The 21,968-nt window shown below is 36.7% G+C and overlaps 1 protein-coding gene across 3 annotated transcripts in view; it reads left to right on the top strand.

The window, feature by feature from the left end:
- Positions 1-21,968, top strand: part of ATP2C1 (ATPase secretory pathway Ca2+ transporting 1) — a 101,715-nt gene that overhangs the window by 20,764 nt on the left and 58,983 nt on the right. For all 3 annotated transcript variants that reach the window (XM_082840076.1, XM_082840075.1, XM_082840074.1), the window contains 3 exons: positions 17,356-17,466; positions 18,915-19,031; positions 21,836-21,925. In XM_082840076.1, coding sequence (XP_082696202.1) covers positions 17,398-17,466; positions 18,915-19,031; positions 21,836-21,925 — 276 coding nt within the window. In that variant the 5' untranslated portion in view covers positions 17,356-17,397. The remainder of the gene's footprint in view (positions 1-17,355; positions 17,467-18,914; positions 19,032-21,835; positions 21,926-21,968) is intronic.

The raw sequence follows: 21,968 nt of genomic DNA, 5'->3' as shown, positions 1-21,968 counted from the left end.
TAAGGCAGACTGATGAGGGACTTCTGTTATTTTCCTATTTGTTTTCTGTATGCCATATAGCTTTTCTGTCCCTTATTTCCTGCACTACTGCCTGTGATTAGTTGATTTTTTTGTAGTGAAACATTGAAATTCCTATCTTACTGACTTTTGTATATATTTTTTAGCTATTTTCTTTGTGGTTATCGTGTTGCATAATTGTAAAGTTACAACACCGTAATTTGGATTTATACCAGTGTAATTTCAATAACATACAAACTCTGCTCCTCTACATCTCCACCCTCACTCCTTTCAGTTGTTGATGTACCCAAATTACATTTTTATACATCGTGTGTCCAAAAACCTAATGAAAAAATACGTTAGTGTCTTAAATCATGTAGAAAACAAAATGTGGAGTTACAAACCAAAGTTTCAACAATACTAGGTTTTATAATTTTCTGTGTATTTACCTTTACTGAAATCTTTATTTCTTCATATGACTTCAAGTTACTGTCAAGTGTTGTTTTATTTCAATCTGCAGGACTCTCTTTAGCATTTCTTATAGGGCAAGTAATGAACTCCCTCAACTTTGGTTTATCTAGGAGTGTCTTAATTTCTTCCTCACTTTGAAGGACAGTTTTTCCAGATACAGGATTCTTAGTTTAGTTTTTTTCTTTAACACTTTAAATACATCAGTCTGCCTTCTTCTGGTCTCCATAGTTTGTGATGAGAAATCTGTTTATATTATTAATGATCCCTTGTATGTAATGAATCACTTCTGTCTTGCTGCTTTCAAGATTCTTTGTCTTATCTTTTGATTATAATGTGTCTTGGTATGTGTCCCTTTGAGTTTATTCTACTTGGAGGTTGTTGAGCTTCTTGGATGTTTATATTGACGTGTTTCATCAAATTTGGGAAGTTTTTGACCATTATATCTTCAGATATTTTCTCTGCTCTTTCTCTCTGTCTTTTCCTTCTTATTGGTGTCCTACAGGTCCTTAATGCTCTGTTCACTTAGATCTTTTTTCTTTCTGTTCCTCAAATTCTAAATTTCCATTGTCATATCTTCAAGTTTGCTGGTTCCTTCTGCCAGTTCAAATCAGCTTTTGAGTCCCCTTAATGAATTTTTAATTTCAATTGTTGTACTTTTGAGCTCCAGGATTACCTTTTGGTTTCTTTCAATGTTTTGTATCGCCTTACCCTTACTACTACTAGTTCTTTTTCTGTTATATCTCTTCCAACTACTACTGTGATAACATTTATAAACTATTATACTGAATAAGGAATTTTAGGCTTTTTTTAAACTCGAAGCTTCAAAGTAATAAAAACACCATATTTCTTGTGGATCTTTTAAGGACAAATAATTCATCTTCTAACTTGCAAGTGCATTGCGAAAGTCTCGTAACTGGACATTTTTGTCCTTTTTAATTTAGGGCTAAAGCCATTAGGTTTACAACTAAAAATTCATTCAAATTACTTTTTGAAGTTACTTTCTGCCACTTTGGATTCAGTGGTATCATTTTGGAGTGTCTTTGATTATACCTTAATAAAAGAATTGAAAATTGAAGCAAGGAATTAAAAACATACATGTGAGTTACTGATGAAGTTATAAAAGGTTTATGCAAGGAGATGCTGAGGAACTTAAGAGTATTTTGATTCTTCTTTTATTTTTCACCTTTCTTCTCCAGGGCATATTTTTAGCATGGGAACATGAATTTCAATAGAAGGAAGCCCAGTTTTTCATAAACAAATGTAAAAACCATCTGAATATTCTGCAGCTATTTATAATACGGAGCAAATAGAGCATTGACATTTTAGTGAAAGCAGTTAGATCACTTAATCTTTCTTTGACTCATTAGTTACTTTGGATGACAAGAGGGTTTCCCCCCAGTATAGATCAGGAAAGAGAAAGTTTAAGTATGAACTTAAAGGGATTAATTAATTCTTAATTACAGGAGTGTCCAGTTTTTGTTTAGGGGCATAGTGTTAGTTGAAATGGTTAGGAAAGAAGTCTGTTAATTTTTCATTTATCCTTTTAACAGTTACTGAGAACCAGGTATGTGCCAGGCATGGCCAACACTGGTTTGTGTGGCCTGCAGTTCTTGAAGCCATTGAATTTACATTGTAGTGGAGGGATAAAGACATTTGGAAGAGCTGTAGGATACTAGGGAGTGAGTAATTTAGTTCAGTGTTATAAGGAGTTGTCACAAAAAGTCTCATGGAATGAATGGGGTCTGAAGCTTAGTGGGGTGTCAAGCATGCAGGCTGGACCTTGTAGAGATATGCTGCAGGCATTTTAGGCAGGGGGACTAAGTGGTAGACTTCTTGGCCTAGGTGGGCCACTTACAGACATGTGGGTTTGGACTTTTTATTTAGCCATCTCTGAGGCTTTCTGAGTCAGTCCAAATTCAGTTGTCACTAAATGTATCAGTTATATATGTTACTAATAATAGAGGATACACCATTCTTGTATCCTCTGTTAGGCAGCATTATTAGGACATGTAAAGCAAACTAAATTGTGCTAATAGGATTCTTATGGTCTCCTATTGGGTAACATTCCTTTTAGAGATACTCATGGGTTGTGAGTGTTTAAAGTGAGGTAGGAACTATGATTTCCTTGGGGGTTGGGCTTAGAATGTGATTGTTTAATGGAGTTAGTCAAAACTTAGCTTGTATTATTATTATTATTTTGCTTTTCAAAACTACTGTACATTACTGCAGTACCAGTTTCTTTTGGCTTGGAAAAGAAATAGCTGATACCAGTGCAGAAATCAAGTTGTCTGCTACCAAACGTAAAATAGATAGCTAGTGGGAAGCAGCCGTGTAGCACGGGGAGATCAGCTCGGTGCTTTGTGACCACCTAGAGGGGTGGGATAGGGAGGGTGGGAGGGAGGGAGACGCGAGGGGGAAGGGATATGGGAACATATGTGTGTGTGTGACTGATTCACTTTGTTATGAAGCAGAAACTAGCACACCACTGTAAATAAAGATGTAAAAACAAAGAAAGAAATCAAGTTGTCTGGATAATGAAGTGGGAGACTGAATCTATGATGTCTTAGCTTTTCTGTGTAACTTGATCCCCCGGTTTTCTTTATCTTTTTATTATCCATATACAAAAGTGGTGTTTTCTTGCCTGCTCTTCTCGTTCATGTTGGGGATTGGTTTTTCAAAACATGGCTTTTGTTAGCGTGTACTGATTAGGAATTCATTCCCCTAATTGTGTCCTTGGAAGCAGCTACTGTCGTGGTTAGCAGAAGCAAAGTATTGAGTAGTGGATTTTACAAAACCAAAAAAACCTAACTAGGTAAGAGGGCTTTTTTTTTTTTTTCTTTGAGACAGCATATTAAAAATGTGAGCTCTTTTTTTGGATTGGTTCATTTTATGTAAGACTTTAGTCTCTGTTGGATTACAGATGGTTTACAACAGTATTTAACAGACAACAGCTGGGAATGAATGCCAGAGTCTATTTCTGAATCTTGCTTAAAGAGTTCTGTGTGCTGACAGGGAGAGCAGCTCAGTGCTTTGCGACCACCTAGAAGGGTGGGATAAGGAGGGTGGGAGGGAGACGCAAGATGGAGGGGATATGGGGATATACATATGCATATAGCTGATTCACTTTGTTATACAGCAGAAACTAAGACAACACTGTAAACCAATTATGCTCCAATAAAGATGTTAAAAAACAACAGAACTTTTATGGCGTGGGAAACAACTGCATATTTATAAGGCGTGCATGCATTATTTTACTGCTGAAATTTTTATTATGAATATGAAAAATATTTTTTAAAATAATGATCCAATGTTAAATCTTAAGAGAACTAAATAGCCTACCTAAGTGGTGAAAAAGCAGTGGAAAGGGGAGTGTATCTACCTACACCTTCTGAAAGAGCTTTGAATCCTTTATCCTGTTTTTTGTTTTTTCCTTTTTGCTTCTTTTTTGAGAAGGGTCTGAGAATTAGATAACTGAGATGGAAACAGGAGAGTATATGGCTCTAAGGTGAATTAGTTCTCAGTAGCAAGACAAAAGCTTGAGTCTTCTCACTTCCCTTTTGCTATCTAAAATCTATATATACCACATAGTTGGTTTTCTTTCTTGAATTCACGTTCCTTTTAATTTTTTTAAATTAATTTTTATTGGAGTATAGTTGCTTTTATACCACATAGTTTTGAAGGCAAAAATTTTTGATTATTAAATGGACAGGGCCAGAAAAATATTTCTGTGTATATTGAACCCAGTTTGAACTTATAAACAGTGAATTATTTCTATAGTCTCTCTCCTACAACAGGATAACTTTGTTATATAGAATAGTACAACATATTCATTGTTGTTTATTTGTATTATGATTATGCCAAATACTAAAGATACTAAAGAAAAAAAAAGTTCTGTGTGCTGAAAATTAAAATGAAACACTTATTTTACTTGGACACTTAAAAAAAAGTCTACTAAAACTTGGGATCAGATGGATGAAAGTTGGCAGGAGAATCTGTAAGATTGATTTGATTTTTTTTTTTTAACGGCATTGTTGTAGGAAAAAAGCTACAAATATGTGTTATAAAGCACTTTTAAGAAGCACTTTTGTTCAAAGAAGTGTACATTTTGGAGGTTTTTTTTAAGTTGGAGGTAATATGGCTAATATAGGTAAACTTGAAAAGGGTCAGTGATCCTGTTCTTTACCGCTGTTACCTGGTTACCACTAATCTACTTCCTGCCTCTATGAATTTGCCTATTCTAGATATTTCACGTAAGTGGACTCATACAGTATTTGTACTTTTGTTTCTGGCTTATTTCACTTAGCATGTTTTCAAGGTTTATCCATGTTGTATATGTATCAGAAGTTCATTTCTTTTTGTGGCTGAATAGTAATCCATTGTATGTATATACCTCATTTTGTTTATCTGTTTATCTGTGGATGGATACTTGGGTTGTTTCCACCTTTTGGCTGTTGTGAATAATATTGCGTTAGACATTGGTCTACAAATATCTGAGGCTCTGTTTTTAATTATATATTGGGTTTATACCTGAGAGTAGAAATGCTGGGTCATATGATTTTTCTATGTTTAGCTTTTTGAGGAACCATCAAACTGTTTTGCACAGTAACTGCACCATTTTCCAGTCCCATCAGCAATAAACAAGAGTTTCAGTTTCTCTGCATCCTCACCAGCACTTCTCATTTTCCTTTTTTTTTTTAATTAAGGAAAAAATTCTGGCCATCATAGTATATATGAAGTAGTATGTCATTATGATTTTGATTTGCATTCCATTATGACTAATGATGTTGAACATCTTTTCATGTGCTTATTGGCCATTTATACATACACAAATGGAGAAATGTCTATTCAGGTCCTTTGACCATTTTCTAATGGGGTTTTTTGTATTTTTGTTGTTTAGTTTTAGGAGTTCTTTATATATTCTGGATATTAAACCCTTATTGATAAATAATCTATAATAACTTCCCCTATTCTATAGGTTGTCTTTTCATTTTTTTGATAATGTCTTGATACACAAAAGTTTTAAAATTTGATGAAGTCCAGTTTATCTATTTTTTCTTTTTTTGTTACTTGTGCTTTTGGTGTCTTATTTAAGAGTCCATTGTCAAGAATCCAAGGTCATGAAGATTGATCCTCTTTTTTTTCCTGAGAGTTTTATGGCTTTTAGTACTTACATTTAGGTAGCTGCTCCATTTTGATCTAATATTTGTATATTGTGTGAGGTAGATCATTGAATTTTGTGATTATGACCAAGACATACTGTTTGTTTTTTTTTTTCTTTAAAGATTCTGTATTGTTAAGTTTGGCAGTTACTTTCTAAGTTCTACCTCGTGTAATATTTAGTCATTATACCCTTAGTTATTGAGTACCAGATAGTTCATGGAACTGGGCATTTTAGCTCTTAAAATATGTTCTTAATATTGAGTCTTCAAGAATGACTCAAAATACAAAGAAAGTAAGAGACAGGATTCATAAATTTTATTACATTAAAATGAAATTTTTTTTTGCATGGCAAAAAACATATAGTGAAGACAGCTGATAGATTAGAAGAAAATATCTGCAATATATCAAGATAAAGGGCTGAGATCTCTAATATATAAATAACTCTTAAAATTTGAGAGAATATATATATATAAAATTTGAGAGAATCTACTACAGTAACCTGATAGAAAAATGATCAAAATACATTAAGGATAATCACCCGCCCCAGCATATGAAAATGGCCCCTAACATATGAAATATTTTTAAATTCATAATTAGAGAAATGCAAATTTAAGTGCACTGAGATACCATGTTTTAGCTGTCAGATTGACAAAAATTAAAGTATAACTGTCCATCCTGTTGGCAGGGGTATGAGGAAACAGACACATATTATACATTCCTGATAAGGCAAACTGGTACAACTTTTTTTGAGAATTTGGCAATATGCAACAAAGCCGTACATATGCATTTGCCTTTTGAGCTATCAGTTTCAACTGTAGGAATTTTCCCTGAAGGTACAACTCCAGATATGAAATTCCATATGCAGGGTTATTTATGGGTCATTGTGTGCAATCTCCTTTGTAGGAGAGTGGCTGAATAAACTATGGTGTATGGAGAGAGAGAGAGAGAGAGAGAGAGAGAGAGAGAGAGAGAGAGAGAGAGAGTGTGTGTGTGTGTGTGTGTGTGTGTGTGTGTGTGTGTGTGTGTGTATAAAACAGTGGTATGCAGCTATAGGAAGAATGAGGAAGATACCTGAACTGAACTCTGACTGATAAATTGATCTCCAGGATATACTGTTAAGTGAAAAAGAGAATATCTATATAGGTTATGTTACTCTAAGCAAAAGAAGAGGAAATCAGAAAATAAACACACATATGCTCATTTGAACAGAAGGAAACATAGGAAAGTTAAACTAGAAACAAGATTGGTTATATAAAGAGGGTGGGGTACAGAGAGATTGAAAGGATGGAGAGGGCTTGACACTTCTCTGATTTTACCTATTTTGAGTAGTTTTAACTGTTAGAACTAAATTAATGTTTTATATACTCGAATAAACACGATTAACAAGGATGGGGGAGAGGATGGGAAAAAATATGCCCCAAATCCCAAATGGAATAATACAAACAGAAACAAATGAACCTAACTATATTTCAAATGAATAACATAACCACACTGAAGGGTGGGCATGGGAAGAACTAACCTAAGTAATTTAGGAATACAGGGTTTTGACTATATAAGGCTGTTGACAAAAGAACTATAAACAAACTTGAGACTAAAGACAGAACTGTACACAAATACTGTACTCGAGTTAGATTTTTTTTTACAGTGATATGGTTAGAACTCCAAAACTACTCTGTGTATTCTAGATTAGAGCAAATAAATATATATAATGGTGATAATGAAAGTCAGGTTTTTCACTGTAAGAGAAAAGTGTTCCAGATAAGTAAAGGGAAAATGCTGTAATGAACTTCTGTAGAGTTAGATTGGCATTGGCAGCTTCAGTATGGACTCATGGTTTTTAAAATATTTACAGATAAATATAAAAATAGATATAGATATGTGTTTGTGCATATATGTATATATTCCTTAACTCAGCCTGTGGTGAAGGCCTTAAAGCCATGACACTTCCGAATAATGTTTGTCAATGAAAGGAACTAAGGCTCCCTGGAGAAGGGGCTGATTCTAATGTAGGGGCAAGGAAGATGCAGAGATAAGCTTGAATATCTTTTGGTGCCAGATGGTTAGGAAGTACTCAAAAATACCACAGACTAGGTGGCTTAACAGAAATTCATTTTCTCACAGTTCTGGAGACTGGAGGTCTAAAATCAAGGTGTTGGCAGGCTTAGTTTCTGGTGAGGCCTCCTGGCGGCAGGCAGCTGCCTTCTCACCTCGTGTGGCCCTTCCTCTGTGTGTGCCTGCTTCTGGTCTTCCTTTTCTTACAAAGACACCAGTCCTCTTGGATTAGGGCCCCACTCTTACCACTTTATTTAACCTTAATTACCTCCTTAAAGGCCCTGTCTCAAATATAGTCACATCGTCGGGGTTAGGGCTTCAACATATGAATTCTGGGGAGACAAATCTATAATAAATGTCAACTAAAAATTATTCACAACCTAAAAGTTGAGAGTTATGTTTTATTCAGTGGGAATTTTTAGGACTTCAAGCCCGGGAGGCAGCATCTCAAGTAACCCTTAGAGAACTGCTCCGAGGAGGCAGAGGGGGGATCCAGGATATATAGGAGTTTTGCAACAAAGGGCAGGTATTCTGAACATCAAAAGATTATTATTAAGTAAAGAAAACCAGATATCCCAAATTAAGGAATTTAGCGCCTTTCTTTGTATGGGAAAATGTAAGAGTCTGGGCACACTGAAATCATTCCTTTGATACGTACCTCAGCTGTCTGGGGCCAGTATCCTGTGCTTCCATTTCCGGAGTTTCCTCAGGGCTCACCAGCTCACCGTAGGTTGGTGGCTGCAATCAATGATGACTGTGAAATCCTTTGTTTACTGATATGGCAGACAGTATTCAATTTCTCATAAACATCATATGCCTCTTGATAATGATGTTTTGAGGAGGATACAACATTACTTCTGTGGTGTTTCCCTTTCCCCCAAAATGCATCACTTGCATCCATTTAGAAAAATCAAACCCAAGTTGTAGTTTGTAGGATATCACTATAGTACTCCCTGCTTGTACTTTTCCAAAGTGTCAAGGTCATGAAAGACAAAACGAGTGAGGAACTGTTCCAGATTTAAGGAAAGAGATAAAACAGTTAAATGCAACTGTGATCTCAGATTGATTTTTTCCCCCAAGTTTATTTATTCGAATCAAGATTGAAATACAGCCCACACGCCGTAATTGGGCCGTAAATATCTCTTAAATATCTCTTAGTCTAAAAATGTTCCTTCTTTTCTTTTCCTTGTAGTTTGTTTACAAAATCAGGTTGTTTGTTCCGTAGAATTTCCCACAGCCTGGAATTTGCTGAGTACATTCTTTTGAGGTTATTTAATGTGCTTCTTTATCTCCTGTATTTCTTGTAAATTGATGGATGGGTTAATAAGAGCACTGACTGTATGTTATCACTTCGGGAGTTTTTTAAAAAAGAACTATACCTGGTACCCACCCATCCTTGGGACCATTCCTGTGGATTCTTATTTAATTGGTCTGGAGTTCTGGCTGTTGTAGAAATTTTTAAAAGCTCCCCAGGTGATTTTAACATACAGTTGGGGTTGAGAACCATTGTTCTAGACCTAGTTACCACTGGTCACGGTGCAGCTTTAATTATTTTGCCAAGAATACTTCTAGAACCTGTATTCTTGATAAACACCTCACTTATTAATAAGACTTGCCCACAAGGGGATACTTGCCAGCTTCTGCTCTGCTCCATGCCAGCAGTCTGATCCTTGGAGAGCTTCATCAGGGACAGGCTGACTTTTCCTGCTTTCATGGCTGCTACATTTGCCAATAAAATACAGTGTCTGGCAATTGGAAACCTTGATCTCAACACTTTCAAAGGTGAAATACATGGACTTGCCTAGTCCTTGTAGAAGATAGTAGTCTAAATTTGTGGATGATTACATACACTCTTTCTGATCAGTCCTGTCACCTTTTTGTATTTTCAGTGAAACATCGTTTAAGAGGCATAGGTATGTCTCAGGATAATACTATTCTATTGCTGTGTAATTGTCCATTAAGAAAAATCACAGTATTTTCTTTTTTTCAAATAGTACTTCTGATGCTGGATATTGTTAAGAGCTTCGCAGAGGGTACCAAGATGACAAAAACCATGTCATACTCATGTGAAGATCTAGAGTGGGGGCGAGACAGATGCATAAATGTTATATCACTAGTGTTAACCTTAGGGGAAGGGAACCACATGCTAGGCACCATGCTACACACTTCTATAAATGGTGTTTCTTTTAGCTCTTGTTGAAATGAAAATAGGTAATATTTCAATTTCCTACTGAGAAAAAAAGACACAGAGAAGTTAGTAACTTGTTCTGGGACACAGAGATGGCAAGACATAGAATTGGGATTATAAATTGGGATCTAGTCAAGTCTGACCTTGACCAGAGCAGTGGTCCCTGGACCAGCATCATCAACATTCCCTGAGAACTTGTTAGAAATGTAATTTCTGGACCTACCCAAGACCAGCTGATTCAGAAACTCAGGCTGGGGCCCAGTCACCTGTGTTTTAACAAGCCCTCCAGGTGATTCTGAGGTTCACTAGTAATCTCTCTGATTACTAGTGTCTTTCTGTTTACTTGCAAGTGAACCTTGGAAAATTTTTATTGTCAAGAGTTGACCTGAAACTAGTAAGTTTGAAAAATCACTATACTAGAGTGTTTCACCCCCTCCCCCAACACCCCCCCCTTTAAAGCTGTAAAACTCTTTGTTTAAATACTATTTTTCCCCCAAAGCTAAAACATAGAATACATAAAAACAAAACTATTGTTTGAAGTTGGAGTGGGCATGGGACCTTGTCCTGTCTTCCCATTCTGAAGGGGATGTTTGGTTTGATACCTGCTGTACTCTACTGTTATCCCCCTCCCACCCCCGCCCCCCGCCTGCTGAGTGTGGTGTGGTGTGGATATAAACACTTATACAGGGTTACAGAAAAATACTGGCTGCCTTGTTCTCAACCAGAAGGTCAGTTAAAGAAACTAGGAGTCATTTGGTCAATACCTTTGGGACCAAAATTCACTAGTATTTCTAATGATAGTGTCATGGGCCTTTCTTACAATTATGACTTGCTCGTACCAAAAGTGCGAATTCTCCCTTCTACCTGGAGTGTGTTTTATGCACGTAAGCTTCTCTGTGTTAGTAATTACAACCACATCTAGGTGAGATTGTTTAGTGTCATTCACTTTTAGCTTTAATCAACAAGCAATTGAGCAGGTCTACTTGATTTCTGTAAATCACTGTGAACCTGCAGTTCTTGGAACTGCTGTCCTCAGTGTTGTTGGAACTGCTTTGTCACTGTTGTTTTCTTCTGCCTGTGTATGCCTTCTTCACATTTTTATAATAGCATTGTATGGTTTGGCCTTTAGAGTTCCCAGGATAGCCCTGCTTTCCCATGCTATAGTTACTAAACTGTGGAGAGGTGCCTGGTTCGTTCAAGTTCACTGCCTGGCAGACTTGGTTTTCTTGGGCATTAGAGGTCTTTCTGATTACTTGCAAGTGAAACTTGGAAAACTTACTGCCAAAGAGTTGACCTGAAAACTTTTAATAACTCTGTTTAATAACTCCCCAACTTTGCAGGGATGAAGTATTTTCAGTTTTCCCCCATGGCTTGACTTCTTTTGGGTAATTTGGGCTACCTTTGCTGACTTTCTTTTAAAAATCAGATTTCTGCTCATGTGCTGAATGAAGTAACAGAATTTGTAAAATTAATTTTTCCCCAGGGAGAGTGTATAAACTTCTGGTGGTAGCTCATTTTAGAAGGTATTTACCTTTTAAAAATAAAATATTATGATGTTCATATTTAATCTAACTGTGCCTTTCAGCCCCATTCTCTAGGCCAGTGATTATCAACATTGGCTGCACATTAGACCTGCCCTGGGGAGCTTTTAAAAATAAATGTCTTGGCTTCACCCTAGACCTAATAATTCACACTGTATAGGATGGGGCCTGGACACTTGGATTAAAACAGAAACAGAAGACCCCTGTCTTAGTCTGCTCTGACTGCTATCATAGACTGGGTGGCTTAAACAACAGACATTTATTGCTCATTGTTCTGGAGCCTGGGGAGTCGAAGATCAGGGTGCTGGTGAGGGTCCTCTCCTGGCTTGCAGCTGGTCATCTTTTTGTTATGTCCTCACATGGTGGGAGCGGGGCAGGGTGGGGGTGGGGGGAGAGCCTGCCTGCCTGCCCCGCTCATGCACATGCAGGCTCTCTCTGGTGTTTGTTTTAAGGGCCCTGGTCCTATCATGAGGGTTCCACCCTTATAACCTAATTACCTCCCTTAGGCCCCATGTCTGAATACCATTACATTGGGGGGTTAGGATTTCAACTTATGAATAGAGAGGAACACAGTTCAAGTCTGTAGCAACCCCCATATAATTCTGATTTGTATGAGAATTGGAAACTGATGGATAACGGTGCTTAGACTCAAAAATATGAGTGAAACACCTGGGAATCCTGGTAAAATGGAAATATACGTTCAGTAGGTCTGTTATGGGGCCTATGTATATAGGGCCCATATTTGACTGAATTATAACATCCTAAAGATCTGAAAGTTTCTGCAGTTTTTAAATGCATCCAATTAAAGACTTATAGCTTGTCTTACTGTCTGAGTAGATCTGACTCATTTAGTAGAGGTAGAGGTACATAATAAAACAGTTCTTTCATTTTAGCCAGATTGGCTTACTTACATACAAATTAAATTTCTATTGCTGTGACTTTTAGTAGTGTTCATCTCTTGTTTGGAATACTTCCTTGGCATATCTTAGCTATTCTCTGCTGTCCGTTCTTCATGGCTTAGCTCAGGGAAGTTTTCCCTGAAACCTGAATCTGTAGACAGTGAACTTCTAAATAACATGTGGAAGACATATTATCTCTTAAAATGGTTTATTTCAGGTGGTTAAGATGGTTACCTTCAACTTCTGTGAACTTACTTGTACTTTATAAGTCTCAAAATTGAAGCATTACTAAATCACTCAAAGATTGTTTTTAAGCTGAAATGTTTGCATAATAGCACAATAATACGTAATAGCTGCCAATAGTGGTTGCACCTTTTAACAGTTCACCAACAGCATATGAGCGTTCCAGTTTCTCTGCATTCTCTCCAACACGTCTTATTGGCAGTCTTTTTAAGTTTAGCTATCCTAGTGGGTGTGAGGTATTATCTCATTGTGGTTTTAATATGTATTTGCCTCATGACTAATGATGTTGAGGAGCTTCTCTTGTGCTTATTGCTCATTTGTATATCTTCTTTGTAGGAATGTATGTTCAAATCTTTTACTCATTTTTAATTGGGTTATTGGTCCTTTTTTCTTGTTGAATTGTAGGAGTTTATATATTGTAGATATAAGCCCCTTATCAGATAAATGACTTGCAGATATTTTTTTCCCATTCCGTGGGTTATCTTTTTAACTTTCTTCATGGTGTCCTTTGCAGCACAAAATTTTAAAATTTTGATGATGTGCAATCTTTTTCTTTTGTTTCCTGTACTTTTGGCATTATGTCTAGGATGCCATGGTCAAAAAGATTTAAGCCCATGTCTTCTAAGAGTTTTATAGTTTCAGCTCTTACATTTAGGTTTTTGATCCATTTTGAATTAATATATATAAATTATATGGTGTGAGGGAGGGGTATAGCTTTAATCTTTTTGTGTGGTTATCCAGTTGTCCCAGCACCATTTGTTGAAAAGAGTCTCCAAGTATTCTTTACCAGGGTGAATAGTGTTACTATTTAGCATATAAGACAAGCTAGAAATCTAGTTCATCATCATGTCCTGTCATTTTTACCTCTACTTCTACTATTTCTGCACCTCATCACTCTGTCCAAGCTACATTAGGCTGTTGTTTAGACTTATGTAATAGGTTCCAGACTGGTCATATTCTCACCACTTTTACTCTCCACTCCTTTTATTTTCCAACTTGTGGCCTTTATTTATTATTATTATTTTTCATACCACAGTTCAGGGTCTTCCTTTTGCTCTTAAGATCAATATAGAAATTCTACAGTATGGCCCATAGGACCCTGTAGGATCCCCACCCACTTCTTTAGCCTGTTTTTGCTTTGTATGTTGTCTTGATTTCTTCAATCCAGATATTTCTCAGAGGAGTGTTTCAATATGCTCCCTCCACCATAGCTACCAACGTGCCTGCATCCTACTTGTGTTACTCTGCCTTCCCATCTGTAACTGAATGAACTGTTATCTAAGGCCAGCCCTATTCGAAATTGGCCAGATTCCACCCCTCTCATTTAGTCCAGAACATCGCTTTATCAGTTGTCCTGTCTCTCTTCTGTGTTGTTAGTTATCATTCTAATCAACATACAAACATGATGTTATTTCTTCTATCTTAAAAAAAAAAACCCAACTCTTGACCCTACATTTCATTCTGTCTATGATCCCATTTCCCTGCTCCTCTTTTGCATCAGAATGGGAATTACTTATACTTGGCTGTCTCTTAACTTCTCTCCTGCTGTTTCTGCTGAACCCACTCCTGATTTTTGGGTCCCACTATACTACACTGAGCTCATTTATTTATCTCCTTGTCACCAAGTCCTGTGGTCAGTTCTCAGTTCTTATCTTAATTTTTCAGTAACATTTGGCCCAGCCCATTACACTGTCCTTGAAATTCTTGCTTCTGTCTTGGTTCTCCTTTTACCTCACTGGTTGCTCCTTCTTGGTCTTTTCTCTTGGTCACTGCTCATCTTGGATTTCTGTCTGTTGGGAGGATGCCCTAGGGTCAACCTGCAGACCTCTTCCCTTTCTTCTGTGCTGGTGTGTATGTTTATCCTCAGATTTAATACCATTTATATGCTCATGATGACATGTGCTTGCTTCAGCCTGGACCTCTCCTAGGTGCACATGTACCCACCTTCCTCCTGGACATTTCTACCTAGATGTCTAATAGCTGGTTCCCTTGCTTCTTTCAGGTCTCTGCCCAAATGTCACCTTACTGGAGAGGTCTTCCTTGTGGTGCCCACCAGCCCCCACCATATAAAATGAAGTAACTCCTCCTTTGCTTATCCTTCTTTTCTTAATTATTTTCTAGAACATTTATCATGTATTATTTATGGTCTTTTGCTTCCTATTGGTATGTAGCTCCATGAGGATAGAGTTCTTACCTGTTTGGTCACTTTTGTGTCCCCAGTACCAAGAATAATAAGCATCGATTATGTGTCAAAGGACTGAGTGAGTGAGTGGATGAATGTTGGCCATCTTTAGTGCTTCACTCTCGCCGTGCTCCCCCTTCCTCACACGTTCAGTTCCTTCTGTTCTTCCATCCCCTCCCTCAGGCAGCTTCTTGCCTCTCACTTCCATAAGCATCACTTCCTCATCAGACCTTTCCTGTCCTGATTGTAGTCTCTGATTGCAAGCGCCCTTAGCCGTGGACTCCTTCATAGTAGTGATCATATCAGTTTCCATTCATTTTTGCTATTCTTTGTTAATACCTGTCTTCTGTTTCCCTCCAGTTGCACTCCTTATTTTGCTCTCTGTTAAATTCTAAGGGCCTAGCACAGAGTCAGATTCTCAAGAAATGGCAGGTGTTTGTTAAAAGAGTAAATGAATGAACAAATTAAAATATTCTTATGATTTATATAACTAATGACCCATCTGAGTTGGTAAATTTCTGTAACATTTGCTTAAAAAGAAAATAGGATTAAAATTTAATGATTTCATAATTTTAAGTTGATATAGAGGCTAGTAAGCATAAATACAGTTAACATCACTGCTTTTGGCCAAGAATTTACTGGGCTGTGGCCTCCCTCTGTTGTGGAAACCGGTCCTTATCATGGCTGGCCATCCAGCCTCTGCCACCACCCACAGCATCTGGCACTCTTCATTCTAAGTCCTGAAGTTGGTCTGCTGTAAACTCACCCTTTGGGTTTGGGGTTGCCCTCTTGCCCTTCATATATGTAGAGAGTTATCTTATCCTTTATTAAATGAAATATAGTCTCACTTCCTTCTGTTGAGATTTTTGAGCTCTTTTGGGCCCATGTAATGCTCCTGAGGGATTTTATGTAAAGTGTGTTCCAACATAGACTCTATTTATATACCAACTACCAAAGGGTAACTTTTAAAAAAGACTTTTATTAGTAAGGCTCTTGAACCGGAGGTGGCAGTTTCCAATATATTAATGATATGTTTAATAGAAGTATGTCTAATAGAAGAATTACTAGCCTTAATAATTTATTGAGCTCATTATATTATTGAGTACGTGCGTATAAATATTAAATAGTTTTGGGAGAAAATAGCTATTTCAGTGTTTATTACTAGTGGGTCAAATTATGTATTAATGGATGTAATCCTCAAACAACTTTAGGCACTATCCTCATATTATATATGAAGAAATTAATGTACGTGAATCTTAGAAATAAAAGATTTTCTTAATCTCATTGTCACTGCAGGCAGTGTAAACATATTTGATCCTTCTTAATGATTTCAGAAGATAAAATAACCATGTCAAGAAAGGTAATCTGTTTCCAATTTCCTCAGAATTTTTGGTCACTAGTATCTTCTCATTAAAAGAAAAATACTTTATGCTCTTTTCTTTAAAATACTTAAATATTTAACAATGCCTTTGTAATAGATGAGATTAGAAAATGTGTATATGATTGTTCCAGAACTTGGATGCATTGGGAAACACTTTTTTTTTTTTCCATGGCTATTTACTGTTTTTTTTGGAGTAAGTACAAAGTTTTTTTTTTTTTAAATGGATACAGGTCTCTATAATAATACTTTAATAATAATAGAAACTTAAATTATTATTTTTTTGACCTTATTTGTTGTCTTAAAGAAGTGCTGTCTCAAAAACAATTTTTAGGGAAATATTTTATCCTAAATATGTTGATTATCCAAGGTTGAAAACATTTCACCTGAAAGCTTAAAGATTTGTATCTTGGCAATAAGATGATCACTTCACTTTCAGTATTGTTTAAATCAGTGCATGTGTGGCAGCTGAAATGTTTTCTTCTCTAAAGTTTCAGCGTGGAGCTTTTTCTCCCTTTCTCATACTTTTTCAAAACTTCTTGTCTATAAAGATTCAAGTCTGGATTGGGGATTTATTTCTAGAAATGTGTTAAACACTTTTCTGTAGACATTTGCTTATGAAGCTGCATCAAGTAGGTGCCATGGTTACTATCATCTCTGTGACTCACTCTGCTTCTTCACAACCCCTTCACTCACCTGTGTGTCCTCTGCTTGTCTGGTTTCTCTGCTTTCTGTTTCCCCTCGTTTGAGAATGGGTTTGTAATTCTGATGTTCTGTCATGGTGCTTCGGTAGAGTAGCCTGGTGTCCTTTCTGGATAGTTAAGAAATGAGCTGGTCAACAGGAGTAGTTAAAATGGAGCAAGCTTAGCTGTTCCTTGTCCCTTGTGTTAAACATAATGAGTTTAGAGGATTATGACTCCATGTAATCATTGGGATCTGCTAGACAGGACATCTGTTTTACTTTTTACTCATTACACTGGTGTAGAAATAGCATTTTTTTTTAATGTGAAAATTATTTTGTGTTCTAGCTAGCACTGGTGACTTAATTTTTGAAATGTGCTTTCTGGAATAGCACATACTATAAAATTATCTTAATAGGACTGGATACTCATTATTAGTCTGAAACTATTTGTTTTCTAACTGTGAAAAAAGGTTTCTGGGAACGTTTGAATTTTCATTTATTCTAGACCGCATTAGAATTGTTTAGTATATTCAAATATTTTTCCTTTGGTTTTATTTCCTAGGTTGCACGTTTTCAAAAAATTCCTAATGCTGAAAATGAGACAATGATTCCTGTATTGACATCAAAAAAAGCAAGTGAATTACCAGTCAGTGAAGTTGCAAGCATTCTCCAAGTAAGTGCTTGGTGGGGAGGAAGGGAGTGGATAGTAGAATGAGTCACTTAGACCCTATAGATAAGTGCTATCTGGTAGAATTTTCTGTGATGACAGAAATATTCTGTTCTGCACTGTCCAGTGCAGTAGCCACTAGTTAAACATGACAGTTGAGGATTTAAAGTACAGATAGTTTAGGGGAGGAACTGAAATTAATTTAATTTAGTTTTTATTCATTGAAATTTAAATAGGTGCATGAGGCTAGTGGTTACCTGATTGGACAGTGCAACTCTAGATCATTAGTATTGCTAGGGACTATTTGTGCTTTGTGAGGATTAGTTGGATTAGGAAAATAATTTAATTATTAACATAAGTAGAGTTAGGAGTTTATCTTTTTTTATGTGTTTTCTAATGTAAAAGCTAAGTGCAAGTTCAGAACTGCAAATAAACTTTGCTTATGTAATTTAATCTCTTCCTAGTTTTAAAAATCACAATCTAATGAAACATGAGGAAAAGAATATTTAAAATTCTTCCTTCAGAATTTACATATTTTAACAATGGCATTAAAAACATCGGTTATCCTTTTCTTGAGGTTTTTTTTGGGAGGCGAGTTGTATTTATACTCTGTTTTAAAACCACTTACTCTAAATATATTTGTGTCACAAGACTATTAGTGAACTCTGTTATAAAGCTTTTGGCCAGAGAAACTTAATTATTTTAGAGATGCAAATAATTTATTCTTTAATGATAGTTAAAATAATAAATCACGAGAGGCAGTGACTGAAGAATGTAGGTGGTGTTCATAGGGCATAAAATGTCCCAAGAACCAGTTAATGTTAACTTCATTATTTTGAGTAATTTAGGAACCACAGATTTTCTGCTTGGAATAAATATACAGTCCAAGAACAAAAGGTAACACCAATCTCAGAATTTTGATAGGCTCAGAGAACAAGAAACATGCATGATCTTTTGGAGAAACTAATTTTAGAAAACAACAAGACAACAGTGAAAATGAAGAAAACTAGTTAAAATGTACTGGTATTTTGTTTTCTGTACATCCTGACTGGTTTGTGTTATTTCTGTTTCTCCAAAGAGAATCATAATTTTTTTGTTTGTTAAACTCTATCTTGTTGCTTACATTAAAATTTTTTTATTGAGGTATAATTTATATAAAATACAGTGTACTCATATTAAATGTACAGTTTGCATTTTGACAGATGTAACCACCACCACAATTAAGATGTAGAAAATTTTTATCACTCCGAAAAGCTTCCACATGTTTTTTGCAGCTAATCCCTCCTACTGCTCTGGCCCCAGGCAACCACTGATATGCTTTCTGTTCCCATAGATTAGTTTTGACTGTCATAGAAGTTCCTGTAAGTGTGATCATACGTATGTACTTTTTTTGTGTTTTCTTTTTTTTTTCTCTGCTAATATTCTCAGTGACTTTTATGGGTAAAATCTCATAGGCTGATCTTCAGAATGGTCTAAACAAATGTGAAGTAAGTCATCGAAGAGCTTTCCATGGCTGGAATGAGTTTGATATCAGTGAAGATGAGCCACTATGGAAGAAGTATATTTCTCAGGTGAGGTATTTTTATTTTCTCCTGCTGTGTAACTTACATGTATTTTTGTAAATGTAGTTGTTTACTTTTGTGAAGTTATTTATGGAGAAAGGAAATAATTTTTTAAAATGTTTTTTACCTAAATTTTTTCATTTGTTAGAGTTTATTGTTACATTGGAATTTCTATGATTTTAGTGTACAAATCTTTAAGGACATATTACATGGAGGTGATACTATTAACAGTAGTTTCCTTTGCAGGTGTCTTAAATATTTTTTATTATAGAAATGCTAACTTTTTTAAAAGTAATATGGCTAGCTTAGAAAATTAGTAAAAGTTAGGTCATTTGACTGCCTGGGTACAAGTTCCACCTTTATTTCTTACTAGCTCTGTGCTCTTTATTATCCTCTGAGCCTTATCTATAAAATGGGGATAATAATCTTAGGAGATAGTAAGCTATCAGTAGATTATAGCTATTTTTAATTATATTTTATTAATGTCCTAATCTTTTCAGAAAGATTTACTGTAGGATTTTTCTTATCTTTATGACAAGTATATTAGTGAAAAGCTAAAAAACTCCTATGGGGCTTCCCTGGTGGCGCAGTGGTTTAGAGTCCGCCTGCCGATGCAGGGGACACGGGTTCGTGCCCTGGTCCGGGAAGATCCCACATGCCGCAGAGTGGCTGGGCCCCAGAGCCATGGCCGCTGAGCCTGTGCGTCTGGAGCCTGTGCTCCGCAACGGGAAGAGGCCACAACAGTGAGAGGCCTGCGTACCAAAAAAAAAAAAAAAAACCTCCTATGGCCAGTTTTCAAGTAGTAAGCTTAGTTTGCCATACAAATAAATTCTTTTTTTTGGGGGGGGGGTACGCGGGCCTATCACTGTTGTGGCCTCTTCCCGTTGCCGAGCACAGGCTCTGGACGCGCAGGCTCAGCGGCCATGGCTCACGGGCCCAGCCACTCCGCGGCATGTGGGATCTTCCCGGACCGGGGCACGAACCCGTGTCCCCTGCATCAGCAGGCGGACTCTCTAAACCACTGTGCCACCAGGGAAGCCCCAAATAAATTCTTTTTAGTGAAGAAACTTTCTAATGCCTTCTAAGCTACAGGTTCTTTTTTAAAAATATCATCGTTTAACTTTTCTAAAGGGCCTTGCTTGTTAATGAACCAAAATTTATCATTTTTAACTTATTTAAATGAATTTGTCTAAAGTAGAAAAGCTGAATTTTTAGAGAAGAACCTTGTATCTGTCTTGTTATTATTGGAATATTTTTTATATGTATATTTGTATTCTCACATTTACCACATTTCCACATTACGTAAAACTTCAGAAGTTTACTCTGGATTTATAAATTACAGTGATTTGACTTATCATTAGGCAATATGATTTTTAATGTTTTGCTTTCTTGATCCTGTTTCAAAGCTAGAGTACCTGCATCATGAGATTGCTGTGAGAATGAAATGAAATAGTGCCTGTAATGTAGTTAAGTGCAAGCAGTAATTAACAGTAAATATCAGTTGTTAATCATAAAGCACTGGACCACTCCTCACTCCTCTACAGAGAACACTGAATTTGTTGTTCTGCAAACATTTGGAGCCTGCCATCTATCAGGTGGTTTCCTTAGTACCACGGCACAGCTGGTTTAGGGTGAAATAAAATGATCATGGGCCTTGCTCTCAAAGTGTGGTGATAGCAGCTAATGTTTGAGGGGTTTGTAGTTTACACAGTGATTTAATATACATTCTTGGTTAATGCTTACCACAGTTTTTGGTACAAGGTAGGGAAGCACCCCCAGGGCTTAAAAAATTAAGGTCACACAAAATTGGAGCTGGATTCAGACCCAGGTACTCTGGCTCAGTTTGTGTGTAGTTTGTCAACCCTGAACCACATTGCAGTTGTACTTTTATTTTGCTGGAGCAGTGATTTTCAATCCTCTGTGCATTAGATCACTTGGGGAGTGCTTTAAAAATGCTGAAGCCTGGGCCCTGTGCCCAGAGATTCTGATTTGATTGCTCTGGTGTGAACCTGGGCATTTGTTGGAAACTCTTCACGTGATTCTGATGTGAAGCAGGGTTGCAACAGCTGTGCCAAGGAATGGAGCCATAAAGGGAGTGGGAGGTGGTGGCGTCTAACTTCACAGTTATGATATCTAGGGGCTGAGGCTCTCTGCTGGGATGGATTCTTCGCAAAGTTACTTTGCAACTTTGACGGCGATTGGCACCGTTTCATCAGAGGAAGGCACTCTGGCAGCAGAGCTCTGACGTTTAACTAGGATGTCCAACTAGAAGAATTTGGGGTGGCTCTGGTGCTTGGTCATTTAAGAGCTGCCTGATTGAGTTGGTGCTGTGGTTTGTTTCTTTAGATACTTTTGTTTCTGCTAGCTAGATGTCAGGAAAACCAGTGTTGGGGAAATCTTCAGCTTCTTCTGTGGTGAGGATCTTACTGTCTGCTCTTAGCTGCCCCGCCCCTCCCCTGGTGGGGGGTGGTTATTCCTGTGGTGGGTGGGTCAACCACAGAATTGTAATCTACACCCATTTACTTATAGTATAGGAATGCTGAGGAATGTTTGGAATTTATAATTTAGGTGTTCTACCCAGTGCTTAATGTAAACCTTTAGCTTCAAAGTTATTTTCCATTTATTCTAGCCCGGGTAGAAATTCAGAACAGCTTATAGTATACTAAAAATACATGTGTACTATAAGGAATTGGTAAATTCTTAGTTTTAAGTAATAATGCCCTGATAGTTGTTTTTTTTAGGCTTTTGCTGTGCTGGTGCACAACTGTCTTTCATACAAAACTGTTGAATTGCTGTTTTTTTTTCACTTTCAGTTTAAAAATCCCCTTATTATGCTGCTTCTGGCTTCTGCAGTCATCAGTGTTTTAATGCATCAGTTTGATGATGCTGTCAGTATCACTGTGGTAAGAAAAAATATATATTTTTAAAAATTGTTAATCATATAAA

The sequence above is a fragment of the Leucopleurus acutus genome, assembly GCF_964270905.1.
Source record: "Leucopleurus acutus genome assembly, chromosome: 5".
NCBI lineage: Eukaryota > Metazoa > Chordata > Mammalia > Artiodactyla > Delphinidae > Leucopleurus > Leucopleurus acutus.
This window is presented reverse-complemented; position numbering and strand designations above follow the sequence as displayed.